This window comes from Pseudophryne corroboree, chromosome 4 (genome assembly GCF_028390025.1).
Source record: "Pseudophryne corroboree isolate aPseCor3 chromosome 4, aPseCor3.hap2, whole genome shotgun sequence".
Classification (NCBI taxonomy): Eukaryota; Metazoa; Chordata; class Amphibia; order Anura; family Myobatrachidae; genus Pseudophryne; species Pseudophryne corroboree.
The window spans coordinates 347,293,795-347,318,238 of NC_086447.1; the positions used below are offsets into that span (position 1 = coordinate 347,293,795).

The window sequence follows — 24,444 nt, forward strand, 5'->3', positions numbered from 1 at the left end:
ACAATTTCTGAGTGGTGTTTGGAAAAAATATTAGCCAGTTAAGTGGTTATCAAGAATGTTAATAATCTAGATAATAATTAGTAAGTATTGTATTAAAATGCCCTTTAAAGACCATCAACTAATATCACACTCATGGTTTTTTAATACAATACTGTACATTTCTGGAGTCAGACACAAGCACTAAATAAATGCTTCACATTCTAAACTTCCATACAGGTATGCTTATTGTACTATCGCTAAATGTTCCAATAGAAGGTTAGGTGCAAACAGGAAATATGTAAGCAACATGGCTACCAGTCACCTTGTCTTGAGGAGTCTTTGGTTATCAGCAATTTCTGAATGTTCAATAAGAGCAACTTCCCTTTGGTACATGCATTAGATGTATGTCTGCATTTTGATATACAAACATATTACATTTCACATACAGGGGGAGATGTATGAAGTAGTGAGAAGAGATAACATGTATAAGTTGCCCAAAGCAACTAATCAGCATCTAACTATAGTTTATCTAGCATAGTATTTGAAATGACAGTTAGAAGCTGATTAACAGCATTGGGCCACTACTCCACTTCATATCTCTGAAAGGCTTGATGCATCTGGCATAGAGTGTTGAATTACTATATGCTATACACTTGCAGTATTTTTATACACGTGTATATCAAATGTTTTTGCCTAATATATGCAGAAAACTGACAGGAGGCCGACTACATTGCATTGGGGTCTACAGTAAGCCTATCAATGTTGTTGTATTATAATCAGCTACTGTGTATAATGTCTACCTCTGTCAGCCCATACTTGACCCCCTTATTACCAGTCATTTCTCTATTTCTTTATAAAATACTATTGTCCATAGTTAAAATGCAATGTAGTGAGGGTAGAACTCCTTTCATTGCTACATACAGTAGCTGCATTATTCCATGCATTATTCCGAAAGTGATTACAAGTTCTGTAAGCATGCAATCAAGATACACCTCAGCATTGGATATCCATTGGATAACACAGTAACATGTAACACATTATGGATGTAAGTGCTAACCTACTGAAAATACTTCACTATGGTGGTCCCAGGTGCTGCAGCAAATACAGGTGACAGCTGACAACACCAGTCTCATGGATGGAATTTCAGCTGCACCCAAACATTTTGGCAATTCCCGGGCAATAACAGCACCGTATGGCCAGCATTAGTGTTCTCTTAATGTTTAACAATGTGTCTTCTATGTAAATAGGGTGAGTCTCACCAGTGATGCTAAGGAGGGGGAGCAGGTACTTCTTACCCAGGCCCAGGCCTGTCCCCCCCCCCCTTACCTGACAGCAACAGCTGCTGCTCCTTTCCTCAGCCCAGCACATGCTGCTGTGTGCTGGGCAGCAATATGGCCAGTTAGGTGCTTAAAGTACTATTTTTTCTAAGTGTCCAGGGCCACGCCTCCCATGACTAGGCCACACCCACTGAAAAAGTACCTGGGCCCAGCCAGGCTCTCTAATGCCCTGAGTCTCACAAACACTCTTACGTGAAATAGAGGAAGATTAGGAACATAACAAATGTCAGGGAGGGAATGATTTACAATGTATCTAAAATGCAATATTTTCTCCTGAAATTATACTGTAGCATATCTTCATCAGGACTACATATTGTGTGTGCACTTGAATAACTGGTTTATTCTTGATTAACCTGAAAAGAGTCTCCCTTGGCCAAATGTAACCACCTATCTGCACTTACACCCAATTTAATGAGAATTGAAAACATCAGTTTGTCTATTCAAAACATAGCATCCATGACACGCACAGGGAGATGAATGAGATGACTACAGACAGATAGAGCACAGTACATGCTTTATGTGCATTACCCATGTAACAGAGTGAACGTTTCCCCCAGAAATGCTGCAACCCTTTACATGTAGCACCAACTATTCTTCCCAAATACAACAATATGAAATATGTGTACTTACTTAATGCTGGACATTGTTAAAGACATATATTATAGTTGTATTAGGAGAACAAGATCTCAAGTTAGAAACACAGTATGAGACGTGGGGCTTACTTAAGGGTTAGGGGAAGAAAAACATTTATTTTATTATCATTACATGAAATATTTGCATTAATCAGTGGAACAAGTCTGATTGTCAAAGGGGAACTGTGTACCTCTATTAATAGTATTATTAGAACAAGACTGGTTATAGATAGGCCATGCACTCTCCAGCCCTCCCTTCACTTTGAGAATTTTCCATTGCTAGTGTTAGTAAACTGAGCACTGTTTTCTAGTGGTCTGGAGGCAGCAACCAGACAAACCTACTATTTGTTAAAGTACTGCTATTACCTTACAGCATTGCTCTTTTACTTACCAAACAAGCATGTGTCACTTCTCTAATAGCTACCTACTAGGTAGTACCCTTGTCATCTCATTGGCACCTTCAACTCACTTCTCTGCCCACCTGCACCTCCTCACCCTGTATCCCTGCTAGTTATGATTTTGCATCCAACTTCAAAGACAAATTTGACATCGTTCAACAAGATATTTCCTTATGCCAAATCCCGCACAGACTTTCTCCTAATCTCCGCAATGTACTCTCCGTTCATTCAGTTCAGTAACTACAATGATTTAATAATTTCAACTAACCATCAGAACCCCTTGACCCTATTCCTTCCCAACTTCTATGCTCTCTCCCCTCACAGCATTCTCACCTCCTCAACTTGTCTCTCTCCACTGGCACATTCCCATCCTCCTTTAATCACTTGTTACCAATTCTACAGAAACCATTCCCTGACCCAGCCTCTCCCCAGCTACCTCCTCCCTTTGGCTCTCGACAATGGATCTTTCGTTCCAAACATTACAGCTAGGCATTATTTCCTAAACTGGGAATTGGTTTTAAGGATATCCATGCTTAATCAGAGGTGATTTAGCTAGTAACCCAGTTAGTGTAATTTAGCCATCTGTGCTCATAGTTGGATATTCTTAAAACCTAAGCTGTTAGGGAGCCTTGAGGAATGAGTTTGGGAAACTCTGGACTATGGGGTAAGTTTACTAAGCGTCGGACATGAAAGGGTTTTGAAACCCCTACACATTGTAGGCAAACTGAAATACCAAAACACTGTGTTTTCTATTCAGCAGTTTCACACTGGTTTTGGGGGTGGTTGGTTTGATAAAGGGATTTTTACCAAACATCCATAAAACTGCCATAAACCTGATGTAAATCTACTATTGTAAACCAATTATATTAAAGTACCAATATTAATTAATGTTTATAATGATGGGGAAAGCATTTATTATTTTATGATGTGGGCACCATTTATATAGCCATAAAACAATTTTGAAAAGTGTATTTCCCCCATAAGGGAATTATTCTATATAATAATGCTAACGCTGATCCTCACCTCTATGGGGGAAATTCAAGTGGTTTGCGCACTGGTGGCACCCAATGGAGTATTTAAAGTGTTGCTCCATTCAGGCGCTCAGCCGCTCACAGCCGCCGGCACTGACATTTCTGTTATGTTGTTCTGTATTTTGACTGGCTGGTAACTAGTCAATATGTAATTGTCTTCATGTAAAGCGCATCGGAATATGCTGTGCTATATAAGAAACTGTAAATAAATAAATAAATGATAAGTGTATTGTGATTCCTCTCCTTCTGAGTTACCAGACAGATCAAACAGCAGCTTTTTGAGCTATCTCATCTGTCACAACCCTCTTATTATATGGGTGGGTTAGTCAACGGTTTATTGTTGGTTTCTAAAACTGTCTAATAGAAAACGGGTGTGGTATTGAAAGTCGACAGTAACTAGGTCGACAATGTCTAGGTCGACCACTGTTGGTCGACAGTAACTAGGTCGACAGGGTGTCTAGGTCGACAGGGTCTTTAGGTCGACATGTTCTAGGTCGACAGGTCAAAAGGTCGACATGAGTTTTTAATGTTATTTTGGTGTCGTTTTCTTCGTAGAGTGACCGGGAACCCCAATTAGTGCACCGTGTCCCCTCGCATGGCTCGCTTCGCTCGCCATGCTTCGGGCATGGTGCCTTCGCTCCGCTACCACTTCGCTCACCACAGATTACCGTTCCAATCGTAGTCCACGTGGATCATTAAGTATGAAAAGGTTAAAAAAAAGAAAAAAATTGTGAAAAACTCATGTCGACCTTTTGACCTGTCGACCTAGAACATGTCGACCTAAAGACCCTGTCGACCTAGACACCCTGTCGACCTAGTTACTGTCGACCAATAGTGGTCGACCTAGACATTGTCGACCTAGTTACTGTCGACTTTCAATCCGGATCCCATAGAAAACAGTTTTCTACACTTTTAATGGTAAAAGCATCAATAGTGCGCAGAGGTTCAATTGTTTCCTTAAGTCTGCATTCTCTGCAGTTTTCTGTCAGTTTGGGCTTTAGTAAATCAGCAAGATGCAATCCAAATTAATAAACCACTGGAAATCTGCAGAAAATGCAAAACTGATGGTTAGAAATATACCCTAAAGATGGTATCCAATTGGACGTGATGTTTTGCCTGCAAAAAGACCTTGCGCCCAATTTTGGATTACCGCAAGCATGTGTGCTCCCGATACTCGCAGTATCCAATTAAAAAATTAAAAAAATCACGCTGTGCAAGAAAAAAAGTCAGACACTTACTGGTCCGGTGGACTCCGGTGGCTGCTGGGAGGGAAGGGTGCTGCAGGGAGGCGCGGGGGGCTGCTGGGAGATGTAGTTTGCCCTGCTGCTGTCTCTGGACACAAGAAGGGGGGGGGGGTAGTCACACACGCACCAGGGGTCACACACACACTCACACATATTTACACATATAGCTGCTGCGCTTTGGAAGGAGAGTAATTAAGGACAAGTTGAGCTAATTGGAAACTTCCAATTGCTTAATTAGTTATTGGGGTAGGGGTGCACCATGTTTCGATTAGACATATTTTTAGTCAAAAAGACAAAAATAGATGCCTGATGCTAGCAGACTCAGAGCCTGATTCAGAGGAGTACGCAGTGTCGATTGCAGATGCAAGCAGCCTATTAAGTGACCATCTTATGTTAATACTTAGACTCCAGATCTGACCACCACTTCCACATAAAAAATGTGTTCCGATATACTATTGAAAAGCCTGTTACATTCCCGCAAACTTTTGCCCTCAGCACAATACAAAGAGATGTTTTATAATATAGTTCAGTTCACAGAGCTTACTTTTGCCCGTATAAACAATATAAAGCAGTTATGATGACAGACTCGGACAAATGTCTGAAATGTCATGCTCCCAAAGCAGACCTATTACATTGTTTCTGGTCGTGCCCAATGCTTCGTCGCTTTTGGCTTCTGATACGCCAGTATGCTATGGAACATCTGGTAAATTTTATCCCCTTTACAGCAGAATGGGCAATTTTTGGAATAATCCCAGCTGGGCAAAGGATAACGAAGGGGGGTAGACGGCTGCTGCTGGCAATCAGCGCAGCTGCATGTAAAGCAATCCTACAGTCCTGGATTCATAAGGATCCTCCTACTTTATCTTTGTTCAAAGGGAAGCTGCATCATATATTTCAAATGCACTGGATAGAAACATCTTTGCAAAAAGACAGGCTAGTGGAGCAGTTTTTTGAATCCTGGGAAAGCTATGTGGCTACCCTTCCAGTAGATTCCCAGACTAGAATTCAAACTTCACTAAAAAACACTGAATGGTTTGAAACTCGAATGGCAATTGGGGATCCTCCCATAGTATTGACGGACTAGGGGTTGGGGGTGACACGGGTCCCCGGCATCCTCATATCTCTGCTATGGTTGGACTGACAGGTTTTTGGTATATACTTTTGTTTTGCACTTTCTTTTACATGATGTCTGTGGGATTGCATGGGGTATATGAGAGGATTCACTAACGATCATTTGGTGTTCTCATTTCATCATGTTGTGAAGCTATTTATATATATTTGTTTATTATGGATGTAACCGACTCTGTAACATGAAGCAGTGTTTTAATAAAAAAAAATTTATACTTAAAAAAAAAAAAATGTGTTCCCATATTTGACACCCCCCTCCCTCGTTTAAAGTCAGAGTCTAAATCTGACATCCCCACTTCTGCCTCAATTACAATCAACCCCCTTCCTACCTCAATTAAAATCATATTCAAGACCTGACATCTCCCCTCCTCTCTACTCTGTCAATGAAAAGCATGTCCCAGAAGTGCCCCCATATTAGATAGATTTAAAATGAGATCTCACATCTGTACTTTAACCATACCTCCCAACTGTCCTGAATCCAGAGGAACAGTCCCGCTATTCGGACACTGTCCCGCTGTCCACACTTGCCGAATTTCTGTCCGCCCTCTACAGGAGATGGCAGCCACGTCGGCACCACAGGGGGTATGGCATTAAAGTGCGTGGGCGTGGAGGTGCAATTGTGTCATCGTGGTCCCGCCCCCACTCTACAATACCAGTTACCGGCTTTGTAGAGCGAGGGGTGGGGCTACGATGACATGATTTGTGTCATTGCCCCGTCCACTTGTTGGGAGGTATGCTTTAACTAATGGAGGAGTGGAGCAGTGAGATTGCATGAATGAGTACAAGCCGCTTGCATTCGATTTGCTGCAAGCATACGGAATTGCGTTTCTGATTACGTGCAGCATACAATAAGCATATGTCTATAATCATATTATGTACAACTTAATCCCTTGGAAGTACTGAAAAAAAGTGTTTGAAATGTTATGTAAGCAATTGCCCCAATAAGTATGTTGGTATAAAACACTTGAAATTATAGGAGATCACAGTGTTTTTGATTCTGACATTTTAATACTAATAAGGAATTCTTATGTGAAGGATGACCCTGTGTTTCACTACATTTTTTTATCGAATACCCTTAAACAGTAGCTAAGCTATTTGTGTCATGCTAAACACGTTCTACAAGTTATGTGGATGTAGTGTAGGTTATGCTTGAAAACAAATAATAGGTAAGATCTGTTTTGCCTTCTGCAGTAGGCGGACTTGGTTATCTGGCGAGTGTACAGCAATTCCAGGTGTAGATCATTCATTACTGTCTCATCTTTGTCCACCAGCTCTGGGAGGAGATGTTGTGAGTGTTGTACATGGGAATCTGAGCACCGTCAGTGTCTCACCATACATAGGGTAAAATAAATGATGCATCACTAATTACATGTTATTCCTAATATCAAAATGACACCTAAAGAATCTTAACGTATTGTTCCACTCTTGCGTTTAAAAAATAATTACTTTTCCCTTTTGCAAATACAAATAATAATAATAATTAATTGTATCTCTTCTTAACTCAATGAAGAAGCAAGGATAAAAACGTGACACAACTGTAACAAACTGAAGCTCAAGAACAAAACTACTAACAAATTTGTTTCAGCAATGAATCTACCGGGTGTGGATCATATGGTTGACAGTAACTAGGTCGACAGTCATTAGGTAGACCACTATTGGTCGACAGTGACTAGGTTGACACCTGTAATAGGTCGACATGGTCATTAGGTCGACCTGAACAAGGTCGACATGGAAAAAGGTTGACATTAGTTTTTTTTACATGTTTTTGGTGTCGTTTTCTTCGTAAAGTGACCTGGAACCCCAATTAGTGCACCATATCTCCTCGCATGGCTCTCTTCGGGCAAGGTGCCTCGTTCTGCTACCGCTGCTCTCGGCACACGTGACTATTCCCAATCATAGTCCACGTTGCTCATAAAGTATGAAAAAGTTACAAAAAATTTAAAATACAGTTAAAAACTCATGTCAACCTTTTTTTCATGTCGACCTTTTCTATGTCGACCTAGTGACCATGTCAACCTAATGCATTTCAACCAATTGTGGTTGACCTAATGATTGTCGGCCTAAGTGCAGTCGACCTAAAGACATGATCCTGAATCTACCTTAGGTAATTGAAGCAAAATGCACATGTCCAGGCATATAAACAGGCCTGGCTCCAGGCCTTCTAGCACCCTGAGCGAGAAAATTTTGAAGCACCCCTCCTCCACCCTGCACGCGCTCCTGGAAAAAATGGCTGTGGCCTCGCAACTTCATATTATCAAACTATAAATAAATATATTTTCACACCCCCTCTACACACACAATCAGCCTTACACATAACAGCCCCAGTAGTGTTCCTTACTCATTATGTCTCCAGTATAGCGCCAGATACACATGACATGCCCCCCAGCAGTGCCATATACACATGATATTCCGCCCAGCAGTGCCAGATACACATGATATGTCCCCCATCAGTGCCATATACACATGATATGCCCTGCAGCTGTGCCAGATACACATGATATGCCCCCCAGCAGTGTCAGATACACATGTCCCCACAGTGCCAGATACAGATATGCCCCACAGTGCCAGATACAGATATGCCCCACAGTGCCAGATACAGATATGCCCCACAGTGCCAGACACAGATATATCCCCAGTGCCAGACACAGATATGCCCCTGGTGCCATATAAATATATCCCCAGTGCCAGATACATACATGCCCCCAGTGCCAGATAAATATATATCCCCAGTGCCAGATACAGATATGCCCACAGTGCCAGATAAATATATATCCCCAGTGCAGGATACATATATGCCCCCAATGCCAGATAAATATATATTCCCAGTGCCAGATACAGATATGCCCCCAGTGCCAGATAAATATATAACCCCAGTGCCAGATAAATAAATATATATCCCCAGTGTCAGATACAGATATGCCCACAGTGCCAGATAAATATATATCCCCAGTGCCAGATACATATATGCCCCCAATGCCAGATAAATATATAACCCCAGTGCCAGATACAGATATGCCCCCAGTGCCAAATACAGATATGCCCCCAGTGCCAGATAAATATATATTCCCAGTGCCAGATACAGATATGCCCCCAGGGCCAGAAAATATATATCCCCAGTGCCAGATACATATATGCCCCAGTGCCAGATAAATATATGTCCCCAGTGCAAGATAACTATATATCCCTAGTGCCAGATAAATATATATCATGCCCCCCAGTGCCAGATAAATATATATCCCCAGTGCCAGATAAATATATAACCCCAGTGCCAGATACAGATATGCCCCCAGTGCCAAATACAGATATGCCCCCAGTGCCAGATAAATATATATCCCCAGTGCCAGATACATATATGCCCCCAATGCCAGATAAATATATAACCCCAGTGCCAGATACAGATATGCCCCCCGTGCCAAATACAGATATGCCCCCAGTGCCAGATAAATATATATCCCCAGTGCAAGATACATATATGCCCCCAGGGCCAGAAAATATATATCCCCAGTGCCAGATACATATATGCCCCAGTGCCAGATACATATATGCCCCCAATGCCAGATAAATATATATTCCCAGTGCCAGATACAGATATGCCCCCAGTGCCAGATAAATATATAACCCCAGTGCCAGATAAATATATATCCCCAGTGTCAGATACAGATATGCCCACAGTGCCAGATAAATATATATCCCCAGTGCCAGATACATATATTCCCCCAATGCCAGATAAATATATAACCCCAGTGCCAGATACAGATATGCCCCCAGTGCCAAATACAGATATGCCCCCAGTGCCAGATAAATATATATCCCCAGTGCCAAATACAGATATGCCCCCAGGGCCAGAAAATATATATCCCCAGTGCCAGATACATATATGCCCCAGTGCCAGATACATATATGCCCCCAATGCCAGATAAATATATATTCCCAGTGCCAGATACAGATATGCCCCCAGTGCCAGATAAATATATAACCCCAGTGCCAGATAAATATATATCCCCAGTGTCAGATACAGATATGCCCACAGTGCCAGATAAATATATATCCCCAGTGCCAGATACATATATGCCCCCAATGCCAGATAAATATATAACCCCAGTGCCAGATACAGATATGCCCCCAGTGCCAAATACAGATATGCCCCCAGTGCCAGATAAATATATATCCCCAGTGCCAGATACAGATATGCCCCCAGGGCCAGAAAATATATATCCCCAGTGCCAGATAAATATATATCCCCAGTGCCAGATACACATATGCCCCAGTGCCAGATACATACATGTCCCCAGTGCAAGATAACTATATATCCCCAGTGCCAGATAAATATATATCATGCCCCCCAGTGCCAGATAAATATATATCCCCAGTGCCAGATAAATATATATCCCCAGTGCCAGATGCATATATGCCCCCAGTGCCAGATAAATATATATCCCCAGTGCCAGATGCATATATGCCCCCAGTGCCAGATAAATATACATCCCCAGTGCCAGATGCATATATGCCCCCAGTGCCAGATAAATATATATCCCCAGTGCCAGATAAATATATATATCCCCAATGCCAGATACAGATATGCCCCCAGTCCCAGATCCAGATATGCCTCCAGTGCCAGATCCAGATATGCCCCACAGTGCCAGATACATATATGCCCCCAGTAGTGCTGCTCACCGCCGCCGGGCTCCTCCGCTGCTGGACTCCTCTTCTCCTAACACCGCTGCTAGGCTCCATTGACAGGGCATACTGCTGGTGTTCGATGGGAGGGGAGGAGAGCGGAGCGCATACCTCTCCTTCCCCCTCAGTAAGTACGGACTCCGAGTCCCCATCTCCTGCAGCAGTGCGGCGGGCATCTCAAATATGGCGCCAGTTCGTGAGCCCATCAAAGCTCGCAATCCAGCAGCCAATCAGGAGCCGGTTTGTGAGCTCTAATTGGCTAGCGGGCCGGCACCAAATTATAAATTGACAGCCGCCCTTAAAAACCCAGCGCCCTGTGCGGTCGCTCAAGCCGACCGTGCCTGGAGCCGGCCCTGTATATAAATAGTAACAAACTAGCAATTTTTTGCATCTAGATTGTAAATGGGAAATGCTTTTAACTATGCATCATTCACTACATGGTAAGGCAGCCAGCATTTTCCATGCTTGCAAAAACAATAAATGTATTTGCAACCCCTTGCATTACATCATGGTTTGCTCTAGGAGCAAATTACTCTGTATCATGCCCATTAAATCTACTATAGATGGTTCTCAAAACTGCCGGGGGCAATCCAATGAATGTATTTATTGAATCAAGAGAGAAAACACAATATACACTGCTCAAAAAAATAAAGGGAACACTAAGCTAACACATCCTAGATCTGAATGAATGAAATATTCTTATTAAATACTTTGTTCTTTACATAGTTGAATGTGCTGACAACAAAATCACACAAAAATTATCAATGGAAATCAAATTTATTAACCCATGGAGGTCTGGATTTGGAGTTACCCTCAAAATTAAAGTGGAAAAACACACTACAGGCTGATCCAACTTTGATGTAATGTCCTTAAAAAAAGTCAAAATGAGGCTCAGTAGTGTGTGTGGCCTCCACGTGCCTGTATGACCTCCCTACAATGCCCGGGCATGCTCCTGATGAGGTGGCGGATGGTCTCCTGAGAGATCTCCTCCCAGACCTGGAATAAAGCATCCGCCAACTCCCGGACAGTCTGTGGTGCAAGCGATGGAGCGAGACATGATGTCCCAGATGTGCTCAATTGGATTCAGGTCTGGGGAACGGGCGGGCCAGTCCATAGCATCAATGCCTTCGTCTTGCAGGAACTGCTGGCACACTCCAGCCACATGAGGTCTAGCATTGTCTTGCATTAGGAAGAACCCAGGGCCAACCGCACCAGCATATGGTCTCACAAGGGGTCTGAGGATCTCATCTCGGTACCTAATGGCAGTCAGGCTACCTCTCGCGAGCACATGGAGGGCTGTGCGGCCCCCCAAAGAAATGCCACCCCACACCATTACTGTCCCACTGCCAAACCGGTCATGCTGGAGGATGTTGCAGACAGCAGAAAGTTCTCCTTGGCGTCTCCAGACTCTGTCACGTCTGTCACATGTGCTCAGTGAGAACCTGCTTTCATCTGTGAAGAGCACAGGGCACCAGTGGCGAATTTGCCAATCTTAGCGTTCTCTGGCAAATGCCAAACGTCCTGCACGGTGTTGGGCTGTAAGGACAACCCCCACCTGTGGACGTCGGGCCCTCATACCACCCTCATGGAGTCTGTTTCTGATAGTTTGAGTAGACACATGCACATTTGTGGCTTGCTGGAGGTCATTTTGCAGGGCTCTGGCAGTGCTCCTCCTGTTCCTCCTTGCACAAAGGCGGAGGTAGCGGTCCTGCTGCTGGGTTGTTGCCCTCCTACGGCCTCCTCCACGTCTCCTGATGTACTGGCCTGTCTCCTGGTAGCGCCTCCATGCTCTGGACACTACGCTGACAGACACAGCAAACCTTCTTGCCACAGCTCGCATTGATGTGCCAACCTGGATGAGCTGCACTACCTGAGCCACTTGTGTGGGTTGTAGGGAGGTCATACAGGCACGTGGAGGCCACACACACTACTGAGCCTTATTTTGACTTGTTTTAAGGACATTACATCAAAGTTGGATCAGCCTGTAGTGTGTTTTTCCACTTTCATTTTGAGGGTGACTCCAAATTCAGACCTCCATGGGTTAATAGATTTGATTTCCATTGATAATTTTTGTGTGATTTTGTTGTCAGCACATTCAACTATGTAAAGAACAAAGTATTTAATAAGAATATTTCATTAATTCAGATCTAGGATGTGTTATTTTAGTGTTCCCTTTATTTTTTTGAGCAGTGTATATCATAAATACAGTATATGGACTGAATTAAATAATATATAAAATATATATATATATATATATTTATTATTAATTGTGCAAAATGGCAAGCAACACGGCAGATGCCGCCAATGTTCAATTTCTGAAATCCATAATGCTACTAATTTTTGCTTACCGTCCAAGTAGCAGACTTGGCTGTGCTGGATTGCTGAAATGAGACATCAAAGCTGTGAGGTCCTGGGTAATCAGTATTTGATGGGATGGCGGGAGAAGGAGACAGTGCATCAAACGTGGAGCTGGGCTGAGAGTAGGGTGATGGTGCTGTTACACTGTTCTGAGCATGCTCATTGGTGTACGGGCTAGTGGAAGAAGAACCATTCTGGATCTGCTGTTCCATGCTGTTCAGAAGCCCCAAGTTTGTATATTGCGGCTAAAAGATAAACAAAAGAGTTGGATGAGACAACAAGAAATAAAGCATACAGCGCACTTTTTTTTTAATGTTGGATTCATATGACAAGATAAATTGCTTGTTAACTTGTTTCAGCTTCATACATTGAATAAACTTTTGTAAACTGCTACCGGCTCATAAAAGGAAATCTACTAGGATATAGCAAATTTTCTACCATTGCTTTGTGTCTACGGTGTTTTCTGTTTTTTCAAATTAAATTTTATTTCATAAAGCACCACAAATATACAATATACCCAAGAATGCTACATATGCATAGCAACAGGCAAGCATCCAATTGGCCCTTGTGCCTACTATTTAATTGGAATGTATGAATGTTGTTTCTGTTTAAGATACTGTACATGAGAAAAAAATCCTTATTTCATTTAACTTTTTTTTACTTTCATTTAATATAAAAATGCACTATCACTTTAAATTTCCTCATGCGATCATTAATTATGTGAGGGGTCTTTCTTTCCTATTCTCCACTCTTTGTAAATATCGGATATCCTTGCAATCTGCTGCTGAGAAGAGTCCAAGTGCTTAAAGGCCAGTACTGACGGGTCTTAACACAGACCGCTCAGCACACATCTCTCTCCCCGCTCACACACAGCGCACTGTGTGCTGAGCAGGGGGGGGGGGGAACGAGGGGCCGCTCACTTCACACAGCGCTGAAGTGAGTGACCCACTAGATTGAGCCTGCATGCAGGCTCAATCTAGCACCGGCGATAGCCCCACGCATCGCTATCGCTGGGGGGCATACACATGATAGAGCCATGCTTAAAATCTAAGCAATCTAGGCCCTCATTCCGAGTTGTTCGCTCGCAAACTGCTTAAGGCAGCATTGCACACGCTAAGCCGCCGCCTACTGGGAGTGAATCTTAGCTTATCAAAATTGCGAACGAAAGATTCTCAAAATTGCGAATAGAAATTTCTAAGCAGTTTCTGAGTAGCTCGAGACTTACTCTGCCACTGCGATCAGTTCAGTCAGTTTCGTTCCTGGTTTGACGTCACAAACACACCCAGCGTTCGCCCAGACACTCCCCCATTTCTCCAGCCACTCCCGCGTTTTTCCCAGAAACGGCAGCGTTTTTTCACACACTCCCAGAAAACGGCCAGTTTCCGCCCAGAAACACCCACTTCCTGTCAATCACATTACGATCACCAGAACGAAGAAAAAACCTCGTAATACCGTGAGTAAAATACCTAACTGCATAGCAAATTTACTTGGCGCAGTCGCAGTGCGAACATTGCGCATGCACAGTTTGCGGAAAATCACTGCGATGCGATGAAAAAGAATGAGCGAACAACTCGGAATGAGGGCCCTAGTCAGATTACTTAGATTTTAAACACAGATCTCTCTGTGTGTACCCCCCTTACTACACATTATCACAGAGCAAGCAGCCATTCTGTGGGTTAAATGAATATTCATGAAACTGCAGTCAATCAATTTCACTGAAGCATGAGCAAAATGTGTTGGTAATTGTTGTTGGGCTAAAAACCTGCAATCTCTGTGTTTACTGTATGTAGAAAACAGGTCCACTTTCATCAATGGTGGGAAGTGAGCTAACATACTGGGGCAGTTACACCAGTGCCATCTTAATGTACAGCATGGGTACACGGGGCAGCCCACAATTCTAGAAGCCTTTGAGCAGAAATCTGTGTTATATTATAAGTATCTGTGTAATTTATCAGTTTGTATAATATGTAGTTGTAAAAATGTAAAGAAGACTAAACAGAAAAAAAGTACACAGATAATTAACCACGATAAATAGTCCAAGGTTGTTAATCTGCCATTCCAAGACGATATGCATTATATTTAACATGCAAAAAAACCAGTCTGACTGCTTAAATATTAAAAACAAACAAGTAAGCCATAATTAATAAAGTACTTGAAAAAAAAATGATCGGCAGATTTGAAGATCAGGGTTTTAAAGCACACATGGGACACTCCCAAATATATGAATGATCTTGAAAGCATAGATTAAATGCAAATCTTAAATCTTGCCAACTGTAATTTAAAGTGCATGAACCACACATACATACACATGGCTAGAGAGGACAAACATTGTGGTCATATAAATCTATCCTGGAACAGGCTGTTCAAAAGGTTCCAGATTTCTTCCTGTTCCAGAAGTTGGATGCGATTGGGAAGACCTAAAAAATGGATTGTGGCTTGTGATTAGTCTCCCATTCACAGCCCCCCATTTCCACTGTTTATTTTGAGATTGTGATAAGAGGAAGCCAGGGAAATGGCTGCACATAGCATTCCTGGCAGGGCCGTTTCTAGCCAATTTGGCTCCCAGTGCGAGATTTAAAAATGCGCCCCCCCTACCCCATTCACATAAGAAAAAAATGCGCCCCCCCCCCATAGATATGAAGAGGAAAATTATGCGCGCGCCGAAGGGGGCGTGACCATTAAAATGGGTGTGGCTTTGTTAAGATGGGCGTGGCCTCATCTGATCTCATCATCACGACCACCACAGGATAAAAAAAAAAAAAGCCCTCATTTTACACATTACAGCAGGAAAGTGTCCCCATTTTACACAGTACAACAGGCACGTGCCCACATTTTACACAGTACAACAGGCAAGAGTCCCCATTTTACACAGTACAACAGGCACGTGCCCCCATTTTATACAGTACAACAGGCAAGAGTCCCCATTTTACACAGTACAACAGGCACGTGCCCCCATTTTACACAGTACAACAGGCAAGAGTCCCCATTTTACACAGTACAACAGGCACGTGCCCCCATTTTACACAGTACAACAGGCAAGTGTCCCCATTTTACACAGTGCAACAGGCAAGAGTCCCCATTTTACACAGTACAACAGGCAAGAGTCCCCATTTTACACAGTACAACAGGCAAGTATCCCCATTTTACACATTTCGGCAGACAGGTGTCCCCATTTTACACAGTACGGCAGGTGGTGGGGGGGGGGAGGGAGAGAGAGAGAGGGAGAGGTGCTGACTTACATTTGAAGCGGTTCTTCCCGCTCTTCAGCCGCCTCTCCCTCGTCTGCGCAGCGCTGGCCCGCTTGGCTCCCCCTTCTCCCTCCTCCCGAGTGCCCAGCTCGGGGGGCGGGGTTTCGTGGAATGACGCGATTGCGTCGTGACGTCACGACGCAAACGCGTCATTCCGTGAAACCCCGCCCCCCGAGCTGGGCACTCGGGAGGAGAGGGGAGGGGGGTTTGAAAATGCTCAGGAAGTGCCGATTCCTGGTTCTGGCCAGGGAGAGGAGCATATTAGTAAAACATTTCTGTAGGTTGTAATGCAGCTTTAAATCAATGCAATTTTAAAATTCTGATGACCTAATCGGATGAGATTTGGAGACTCTACCCATCGACTGAGAGGCTGGAATGCAGTTCTACTGAAGCATTAGTTAGGTTACAAGATGATCAAAAATTATGAAAACTGGGACTATCAGTAGTCAATTTCCAACCACATTATCGATCATAGCCAATATTATCATTTTCAAAAGCACCATTATTGGAGATTGCTTTATCTCATGCGCCAATTGCCTGAAACATCCAAAATGTTGATATTTTTGTTATCTGGATAAAAAAAACACTATCAGTGCTCATCCCATGCCCTAACACAATGTCATATAGTTTGTCCTACGGTGGCAGGTTGGGATTTCCAGGATATAAGTAAAAAGCATATTGTTGTACGTCACAAATCTGTCAATAAAAATCATGTTGTGGAAATAACAGTGACATAACAAAGTATATCTCAATGGAAGTATCATTGTATGTTCATGCTCTTGGCAAGTCATTTTGCCTTTAAGAAGGTGACTAAGAGGAACAGGTATTGCTTAATGGGAAGTGAATCAGCACCCCAATGTTAAGAAGAGATGATTAAGGATTTTCAAAATGTCTCTATTGTGGTGCTAAACAGCACTTGCCCATGGATTATTGCTGAATACAACTAATTAGTAGGTCATAGGGTTTAAGATTTTCCTTTCTTTAGTTAGGTATAACACGATTGTCAAATCTTAGGCGGAGATGAAAGAAATATAGCTTTACCTCTATCACACATAGATACAAACATATGAAAAATAAAACTATGGATGCTTAAAAGGGGATTCCCAGGCAAAGACGCCAGATGAGAACCACAACATGAAATAAAACTCTATTGCAGCTTTCTAACGTTGCACTTTCACATTCTTCAGCTTAGACTTGAAAGTCAGCAGAGTAGAGGAATTCTGGAGATTGAGTTTCAGAAGGTTTGTAGCAGGCTAGGTGAAACACCTATATTCCAGACAAGTGTGATGCCCAGTTTAGAGAAGGCCAGCATCAGACGCTCTCACATTGCTCAGTTAACAAAAGAAATGTCAACAAGACAGACAGAAGTATTAGGAGCAGGAAGTGTAAACCCCAAAGTCTGAACCAGGTGAAAACCTCAACAAATTCAAGAGCAAAGATCTCATGACAGAATAAACAAATGTCTAGTTCTCACTAACTCTTAGCCTGCTGGAAGGGTCATACTGTGAGGATTAGAGCTAATCAATTTGCATATCAGCATGTGCAATAAACATACAGCAAAAACATGTATTGCATATGGCTTGTGTAGGAGATAGAAAGATACATTACGTTATTTTTGACAAATTCTAATCTCTAGAGAAATTATTTATTGGAATGCAAGCAATGGTATACACTACTGATTTAGGGGGAGGTGTATTAAAGCTTGGAGAGAGATAAAGTACCACTTAATCTGCTCCTGTCATGTTACAGACAAAATGACAGTTACGCGCTTATTGGTTGGTACTTTATCTCTCTCCACTTTAATAGATCTCCTCTTTAATTTGGTCTATTCCAACAGATAGGCAAAACTAGTGGGTGTCAGAGAACTAGGTGTTAGATTTTAGATGTGCAGTCCAAGAAAGATGGATGCATGACATACAGCACTTGTCAACCTTTTGTGTCTCCTCTCCAAAAGACGTTGCTGGCTACTTCACGGGTGTGACTGGGCTCTCACTTCATTAGCTCCCAGCCAATCATGAGAAAATGTAGTGATTTGCGGGTCTAAGTGGAGGAGCTAAATGATGCAATTGCATCATTTAGCAATGACCCATCCATAGGGGGCCATGATTCCCAGGATTATCTACCCATCCTGTCCGCTTTACTAGGAAGCAGATGAGATGTGGGAGATCCACCTACTCTGCCCAAGTGTGGGTGACTACCTGAAAAATCAGGAGTCTCCCACAACTTTCCCGGGAGAGTAGGCAAGTATGATGCATGAACTCTTTTATTGTAAGAAGCATTTTGAATTACGAGCCTTAATATGAAAATAAATTCATGGAGCACCCACAGAAGAAGGGTGGATGTGACAATTATAGGGCTCCAGGCTCAAAAGTACATATAGTTTATAAAACTGTAGTTTTAAGAGCAGGTGAGATGATGTCATGTTTGAGAACCAAAATCCACATGTACAGCTGAGGTATGTGTTGCACTTCTATGGGTAGATTTACTAAAGCTGTAAAAGTGAAAAGTAGTAGTGTTGCCCTCAGCAACCAATCATATTCTAGCTAAAATCTTTCTATTGCATCCTAGAAAATGCTAGAAAGAATCTAATTGGTTGCTAGGGCAACGCCACCACTTTACATTTTTAGAAGCTTTATTCTCCAATAATTATAATATGACCCACTCAGACCTATAACAGTCAAGTCTGCTAGGAAAACATCTCCAGAGTAATTGAAGTATATAAACTAACTTGATGTTGTTTTCCGTTGTGGGTAATATCTGTTGCCCCTTTCACTACCCTTAGGGCTGGAATTTATAGGGCAAAGACTAGACTCTCTCTTGCACATTCCATGTCTTAGAAAATCACCTGCAGGGCACAACTGAAAGTTTAAGTTTCACGAACATTAGATTGAGATGTTTCCTTTAGAAACGTCTGAATCCCTATTACACAGTAACACACTGCTGCCATCACTCATCACATAAGCATTGCCAATGACATACTTAGGAGTAGATCGTATTCACAATCAGTCTCATGTCCCAATGGATGATCATTAAACTTATTGTATTATATTTATACTTCTTATGTGAATGTTTTTTAGTTTGTCATGTTATTACTTACAGAGGACTACTCAAACAGATTACATATAGTCATATACAGTGAAACACTTAGGAGGGGGGAGGGGGGCACTGGTGGCATTAAAACCAAAGCAAAAACCTGAATAGAATAAATGCAAAGAGACTAGTTTAAAATTACAAATGTGCCAATGTCTAGGACAGTTATCACATTGCAATGAAGCATCATGAGCAAACATTGTGCACGAGAAAGAGGAGAATTGAGATGAAAGCTTGTTACACATCTTCCCACCTGCAGACTGGTTTCACAAGAGTTTCCCATAACTAGCCAGATAATAAGACGGAAGCACTTTGAAAGCAGCATTTCAATTCACCCATAGACTCCCACCCACATGTATAACTCCCACCAGGATGTGCTCCAGCACACTTTAACACTGGACTGGTTCCATGATCAAGACCATCTTAATGCAAAAGTGATTGAACAAATCACAGGATGTAACACACATGATGTGACCATCATCATAATATCAATAAAGTCCAAAGAAACCCAGGTGATATCTTTGCTCAATGCAAATGTCATTAATCACAACCAAAAACTAACTATTTGAGTATTTTTGAATCTGAAATTGAAACCCTCTAAACATTTGTTCCCACTTGCTTGTAGTGTATATTAGAAAATTATGAAGATTAAGTATGTCATTTGCATTGAATTTGGTGGTGACCTTAGAAAAGTGATAGTTGGGAAGATAGGCCCAGGTGACAAATGTGGGTCAATAAAGTGTGTTGTTTTTTAAAATGGCGATAGGAGAATAAAACCAAGAAACTATGGAGCAAACAGAAATAAGTTCTCTAATAATCCTATTTATTTCTTAACAGTTTTATTTATTTATTTTTAACAAAATTGCTCATTCCCCAGTTCGCTCTCTCTGCAGGACATATTTCTTAATACACCAAAAAGAAAACTATTAGTGCTATGCTTTTCTGTAACGGGTACGTATTAACAGATGCGGGGGTCAAACTTTATTATTTCATTAGTAGATAATATAAGGTGAGTTATCAGAGGTTTTAGCTACTGTATGCATTTATTTAGACTGAAGCTAATACAGTAGGTTTAGGTAGCAACAGTGCACGTTCTTCAAAACATACCTTTTTTATTTTACTTGCACGAAAATTGCTGTAGCAAAGCATTTCCAAGAACTACTTATAATTTGACCAATTCTGCTCTGATTTCTGGCCCTAGTTTATTACAGTAACACTCCAGAGACTATTTTCATTCAATGCTTTTAATTAACCAGGGTTGCTTCTTTTGAAGAGTGAAATAGCAACATAATCACCCACATGGAGGCAGTGTAGAATGCATAGGGGTATGTTTGAATTACCATTTCTGCCATTTTATCTGGGGCTATGAGATTGTGGGCAGTATGGGGGTGGTAGAAAGCTTGACAAGCTGAAATTCCATTCCTCCTAAGTCCCCTGAACACTATTAGCACTGTAATCTCCCAGTCTTATCCTTTGCTTCCTCTCATCTTTTAAAATTGAACCACTGACAACACCCATTCACAAGAATAGAACATAAAATAGAGTCTAATCAAACAACTCACTTATGAAGACTTTACATCAGACTACAACATTTGTGCTTGAAGTATTCAAAAAGGAGTCTGAAGCACTAGTTGTTAAAAGAGAGTGTTATAGATTGTTGTCAGAAAGAGAACCTGCTTCTAGTTATACGTTTTTTTTTATTTTACACTCCATTGGAATGTCCTTTCTAAACATAACTGTTATCTCCTTCGCACATTGGGTAAAGGCTAATTAATTCTAAATAATCAATTGGACCTTTGCAAAATCCTTCATTGGATTTATGAAGGATTGTATCTCAACAGACGAAACTTATACACAAACAACTGAAAATTCAATGAAACACAATTATTATTGAAGTCTCCAAATACAATGACTAACATTACATACAACAAACAGTATAAATAATATTCTTTTACAACTGTATACAATAAACTTTTTGCCCTGTTTATTGCATGAGGCTATTGCTCACAAGGCAAGGTTTGCACAATAATGAGTCAGAAAGTGAAATCTTGGCTATTAGAAGGCAATATCTGTAGCTTCTAAGACAATGTAACTAAAGTAAGGAAAATTATGAGTTACTTGGTGGATGACTTTATTAAACATCTAATAGGAATAACAGAGCTGAATTTCATAGTGATGGTGATTGCTGCTAGCTGTATTGAGAAATCATGAACACAATAGCCTGTCTTACCCTAAATGGAGATTGTCAGGGATCATAACACATTCCCATTCTGGAAATGAGCCCGTCATTATGAAAAAGACAGTTGACTACTATTTCAAATAGGTATAAAGTTATTTGGGGAGACTTGCTCTATTCCAAAATTCGGATATGGAGAACTGTGAATTGTTGGTGGTTAATATTGCAAAAGACAAAAGGTAAATAATCTGTAGGAATTTAAAATCTCATTAGAAGCTAAATCAAACCTTCTTAGATCATTAAGAACAACCACTTTGCTCCCACCTGCTTATACAGCAAATAATGTCACCGCCAACAATTGACACACAAATCTTTGGACAGTTTCCAGTGCAATAAAATACTATTCAAAGCCTTTTGAAATCTTGAAATCAAATCATATGTACTAAAAAAAAAAAATGGGACAGCATTTCACATGTAACAATAGCTACACAATTCCTCTAACTACAGTACCTAGTATATTATAATATTAACACTTCACATTTTGCCTTGTTGCACAATACCATATAATCCTGGCCATTCAAATGAGTAGCAGCAGCTGCCCTTTTACTGTCGCACTGAGGAATGTCATGTCAGTCTTGCAAGATGTATTTGGATACAGCCAAGATACTCTTTGTATAAAGTATTTAACTAGAGGCAAATGCAAAGTAACTGATGATTATAGAATATGTATTTGCAAAACGGCACTATATAAATGGTTTATTCAAATGCTCTGACAGTAGACAAATCGCTTAGAAAAGCATTTCACCAAGCCATATAATATCATTGCTCTATACATCTGTATGTATGTATGTATGTATGTATGTATGTATGTATGTACTGTATGTATTGATGTAGAGCATGTATGCATCCCCAACACATGTACATAGTCATAGATAGATAGCTACATAGATAGAGATTGTAGATGGGTATATATATATATATATATATATATATATATATACCCGTGTGTGTGTGTGTGTGTGTGTGTGTGTGTGTGTGTGTGTGTGTGTGTATAAAAATCATACGGCCTCCAACAGTGGTATTTGAATTTATTTTAAAAAAAAAATGAATATTGCAGTGACTATACTTTACCTCAGAATACTGAGCCTGGGCATTGTTTTCCAGGTACAACATCTTGGCTGTAAGGTTAATCAGAGATGCTGTCCTCTTTTCAGGTGCAAGGATTATCTGCACACCCCCCTGACTAGCCCCAAATAGGTACAAATCATGAAAGAAGACACCAGCAATAATGAAGTTTCTCTCCCTCTCTCTGTCACATCATTTATTTAACACTCTGTTTATATATACACCTAGGGTTCAGGCATGGAGAGGGCGGAGTGTCTTCCCTTTACCTGTCCAATCTGTCAAAAGTTCCACCTTGGTCCTGATCTGAAATGAGATCAGCCTCTCCCACCTCAGTAGGTAGTTAAAATTCCACACAACTCTTTACAAAAGGAGACAGACAAAAGGAAATTTTGGGCCATCTCCACATGCAAGCGGTGGGCTGACATACACAGAGTACCACTGGGAGCATGCTTACAGAATGGTTGCCCCTCAGTATGCTGTGTGCAGCGTCCCCTGCTCCCCAAAAATACAGTAACCTGTGATTTGTACATAGAACTAGTTACAGCTCTATACAGATTCCTGATGTTTGAATGTATAATGATGTCTGATTGAAAGGTGCGTAAAACAGCGATGGTTTAGTGCATGTCATGATAGAATGCACACTCAGTATACATATATGTTCTTTCTAAATGTATATTTAACTTAATTACTGGTAATACTTTATTATTATAGAAGTGCAAGATTAACAATAATACACAGGTTCACAAAATAATTTATGCCACAAAAATACACAAAAATGCACTATTCATCTAATTTACTGCAGTGTTGGGTTTCAGCGTATTTTCTCTATGATATGCATTTCATTTATTGCCTAGTATACTGTATTTTCAGAACATACTTGTAGCATAAAAATAAATGAAGGATTTTATTTGACAAAAAAAAATAAGATTTTAAACCTACCGGTAAATCTTTTTCTCGTAGTCCGTAGAGGATGCTGGGGACTCCATAAGGACCATGGGGATAGACGGGCTCCGCAGGAGACATGGGCACTTTAAGAAAGTCTTTAGACCTGGGTGTGCACTGGCTCCTCCCTCTATGCACCTCCTCCAGACCTCAGTTAGAGAAACTGTGCCCAGAGGAGACGGACAGTACGAGGAAAGGATTTTGTTAATCCAAGGGCAAGATTCATACCAGCCACACCAATCACACCGTATAACTTGTGATAAACTACCCAGTTAACAGTATGAAACAACATAGCATCAGTTCAGGACCGATGCAACTATAACATAACCCTTATTGAAGCAATAACTATATACACGTATTGCAGAAGTAGTGCGCACTTGGGACGGGCGCCCAGCATCCTCTACGGACTATGAGAAAAAGATTACCGGTAGGTTTAAAATCTTATTTTCTCTAACGTCCTAGAGGATGCTGGGGACTCCGTAAGGACCATGGGGATTATACCAAAGCTCCCAAACGGGCGGGAGAGTGCGGATGACTCTGCAGCACCGATTGAGCAAACATGAGGTCCTCCTCAGCCAGGGTATCAAACTTATAGAATTTTGCAAAGGTGTTTGAACCCGACCAAGTAGCAGCTCGGCACAACTGTAATGCCGAGACCCCTCGGACAGCCGCCCAAAAAGAGCCCGCCTTCCTAGTGGAATGGGTCCTAACCGATATAGGCAACGGCAATCCCGCCGTAGAATGAGCCTGCTGAATGGTGTTACAAATCCAGCGGGCAACAGTCTGCTTTGAAGCAGGAGCGCCAAGCTTGTTGGCAGCATACAGGTCAAACAGTGATTCTGTTTTTCTGGCTCTAGCCATTCTGGCTACGTAAATTTTCAAAGCCCTGACCACATCCAGGGATTTGGAGTCCTCCAAGTCACGCGTAGCCACAGGCACCACAATAGGCTGGTTCATGTGAAAGGATGATACCACCTTAGGCAGGAATTGAGGACGTGTCCGCAACTCCGCTCTATCGACATGGAAAACCAGATAGGGGCTTTTATGAGACAAAGCCGCCAATTCCGACACCTGCCTAG

General features: G+C 41.6%; 1 protein-coding gene across 17 annotated transcripts in view; it reads right to left on the reverse strand.

Moving 5' to 3' along the window:
• TP63 (tumor protein p63) overlaps positions 1-24,444 on the reverse strand; it is an 875,477-nt gene that overhangs the window by 61,400 nt on the left and 789,633 nt on the right. For 11 of the 17 annotated variants that reach the window (XM_063916475.1, XM_063916476.1, XM_063916470.1 and 8 more), the window contains one exon: positions 12,775-13,029. In XM_063916475.1, coding sequence (XP_063772545.1) covers positions 12,775-13,029 — 255 coding nt within the window. Of the gene's footprint in view, positions 1-12,774; positions 13,030-22,429; positions 22,600-24,444 lie in introns of those variants that run through there. The other 6 variants (XM_063916481.1, XM_063916479.1, XM_063916480.1 and 3 more) reach the window with 1 other exon arrangement.